Genomic DNA, 3,287 nt, shown 5'->3' with positions numbered 1-3,287 from the left:
AAAAAATACTAATAATAATAATAATAATAATAATATTAATAAAAAAATTTAATATTAATGATGATAGGCCTAACAATTTAAAAAAAATCTTTTTCAGGTTGTTATTTTTCGGAAGGGGGGGGGGGGGGTGTATAGCATTTACAATGGTGTAAGGATTACCCAGTGCACTGCTTGAGTCGTAAGACAAACTGGTATGTGATTACCATTTTTTCCGGCTTGTTGGTTTTTCAGGCGTTGGGCAGGACAATACCAGTCTTGACGTGGAGCTTGTGGTTGCCATGGACCTCAATGACGTCAACGAGCTGTCTGTGGAACTAGCGGTGGAGCAAACAGTACGTTTCTTTTTTCTCATGTTCTGTAAGTTCTAGTCCCTTCTTGGGGAGAACAAGTTGTGGTTTGTGTGTGTGTGTGTGTGTGTGTGTGTGTGTGTGTGTGTGTGTGTGTGTGTATGTGTGTGTGTGTGTTTGGTGGGGAGCGGAGGTGGAGTATCAGTCGAGTTTAAAACAATCTCTACTTTCTCTTTCTTTCTCTCTGCCTGCTTCTTCTCGTGTTCAGTAAGTGAAGTCCTTCTCCGGGCGCACAGGTTGGGGGATGAGGGTTACGAACTGGACTTAAAAATGTCCCCTTCTCTTTTTCTCTTATCTGTGTGCTTCTGCTCATATTGTTTAAGTTCCACTTGGGAAATACGAAGGGAGGAGGGAGAGGGAAAGGGGGGACGGGGTGGAGGGGAGCTTAAGTCCAGGATAAGATTCACCTTCTATCTATTTACCTATCGTTATATCTATTTATCTATCTATCTATCTGTTTGTCTCTCTATCTATCTATCTCTCTATTTATCTATCTATCTATCTATCTATCTATCTATCTATCTATCTATCTATCTATCTATCTATCTATCTATCTATCTATCTATCTATTTATTTATCTATCTATCTATTTCTATCTATCTCGGTGTCTCTCTGTACCTCCTTTTCTTTCTTTTCTTGGCGCCCCCTCCTGCGCCCTCCCCCCTTCTTTCTCTCTCTCTCTCTCTCTCTCTCTCTCTCTCTCTCTCTCTCTCTCTCTCTCTCTCTCTCTCTCTCTCTCTGTCTCTGTTTCTGTCTCTGTCTCTCTCTCCCTGCTCTCTTTCCCTTCCAAGCTCTCTTTCTCAAACTCTCTCTGTCTCTCCTTTTTTCTGTTTATCTTTCTCTATCTCAAACTCTCTCTGTCTCTCCTTTTTCTGTTTATCTCTCTCTATCTCTCTCCATCGCATTTTTCTCTCTCCGTGCCATTCTTCTGCCCCCCCCCCCTCCCTCAAAAAGCATTACATAAAAAAAAAATTAATAGTAATAAAACACGAGCCAAAAGAAATTATGTCTGGTAAAAGCAAATGTCTTTAGGCAAAACACATTCCTTTATGTTCAAGAAACTCTAAATCGAAGACTAGATTGTTATGTTGTTAGCTTATATTAGTTTTTCCATTTGACCACATTGGTGATCACTAACAATCGGCTGCGCCGGGGAATAGCGACTCATGACGTCATTTTACCGGGGAACAGCGACCGGGGAACAGCAACTAGTATTTTACTATAATTCTTTGTTACAGTTGAACTTGGTGAAATAGCCTACAGTATCGAATACAATAAGACCAAACATGTAACATTTCGTCTCGATTTTCAGTAAGCTTAACTAGAGCTCAGTCAAATTTCCCGCCAATCTGTTCCTGAGGAGGAACTAGAAAGAGAGAAGTTGATCACAGCGTGAAGCAATAAGGAGATGTCGCAGGGAGAATTTTAAAGAAAAAAATTCTTTTAAAATGCTGTCAGCTCAGTAGCAAGTTTGAAACAGTCTCCAGAATGTTCTTAAAGTTTGAACTTTTGTTTTTCTCTCTTTTCATTGTCCTCTTCAGGTGGATGTTATCATTTTCAGTTTAGAGGCAGCGATTGCAATTCTCCGTTTCATCTTTGTTTTTCAATTTTGTATTGTGTCTCCATGGTTGGTTTATCATACTCCTACACGATCATACTCTTACTCACATGATCACACACACACACACATACACACACACACACACACACACACACACACACACACACACACACACACACACACACACACAAACACACACACTGACAGTCACATAATTCGTTTTATTTGATTAAACATACGCTATCAACAAAGTACAAATACAAGGGAAAAAATCACCAAACAAACTAACAAATAAACAAACACGCACACGAATTTTAAAGGGAGTCATTAATTTATGAAGCACAGATGTTCGTGTGTGTATCATTAAAGCAAAAATAAGATGAAAACAAAAACACCTAACAAACAAACAAATAAACAAACACGCACATGGATTTATGATGGAAGTCGTTTTACGGAGCATACATGTACGTGTGTGTATCAGTAGTGTAGAAATGGAGAGAGAAAAAACAAAAACAGAAACAGAAACAATAAACAATCAAACAAATAAAAACACAATGGTTCACGGATTTCTACTTGGGATCATTTCACAGAACATAGAAATACAATGTCATGTACATGTGTGTATTGTGTATCGGTTTTAAAAAAGATCCCTGGAAGATCATTAAAAAACAGAACAATCAGAACTAAACACACGAGGCTCTCAAGGTCTAGAGGTACGCGTTCGCTTAACCTTCAATAGGTTCCAGGTGCCAAACCTGACAGCGACGGAAACATTACATTTTTTTTCTCTAAAATGTTCTCTTTTCACCTCCTTTCCTTTTCTCTAGACATTTTCTGTCGCCTGCTTTCATCTCCACTTTCTCGCTTTAACCCGGCCCACCCCCGGCCAGTGGGCTACTCTCTCCTTTGCTCCTGACTATTTCTACAAGTACTGCTTCTCCTTGCTCCTTCTTACTACTGTCTTTCAGCCACACATCCATGATCTCTGATCTTAGGGTAGTAGTGACCGAACATTTGGCTTTCTCGAAAGGAAAAAAAATCTCGGAGGTCCCATGTGCAAGCTGCGCACTTTAAGCTCTCTTGGTGGTTCTAAACTCGATAAGAGTAGGCTTCGGCCGCCACCAAGGCAAAATTCAAAATTAATTCATACCAAAACCTGACAATACTCTAGTCAGTATAAAATGATAAAGAGTACCTTCGAAATCTGAATGTGGCTGCCTGAAAGCAAGGGGCCCTACGAAGTATGAAAAGCGGTCACATACGTAAAAATCAATTGTACTGCAGGTTGAAGAACCAGCAGTCGACTTCCCCTAAGATCTAGAAGAAGAAGAAGAAGAAGAAGAAGAAGAAGAAGAAGAAGAAGAAGAAGAAGAAGAAGA

General features: G+C 39.7%; 1 protein-coding gene across 1 annotated transcript in view; it reads left to right on the top strand.

Moving 5' to 3' along the window:
- LOC101845100 overlaps positions 1-3,287 on the top strand; it is a gene marked incomplete in the record, with an annotated part of 33,718 nt that overhangs the window by 1,108 nt on the left and 29,323 nt on the right. Inside the window, 1 exon segment of the mRNA XM_005099653.3 lies at positions 232-332. Coding sequence (XP_005099710.2) covers positions 279-332 — 54 coding nt within the window.

The sequence above is a fragment of the Aplysia californica genome, unplaced genomic scaffold (genome assembly GCF_000002075.1).
Source record: "Aplysia californica isolate F4 #8 unplaced genomic scaffold, AplCal3.0 scaffold00221, whole genome shotgun sequence".
In the NCBI taxonomy this organism is placed as follows: Eukaryota; Metazoa; Mollusca; class Gastropoda; order Aplysiida; family Aplysiidae; genus Aplysia; species Aplysia californica.
The sequence above is the reverse complement of the archived record's forward strand: the minus strand, read 5'-3'. Positions and strand labels throughout refer to the sequence as shown.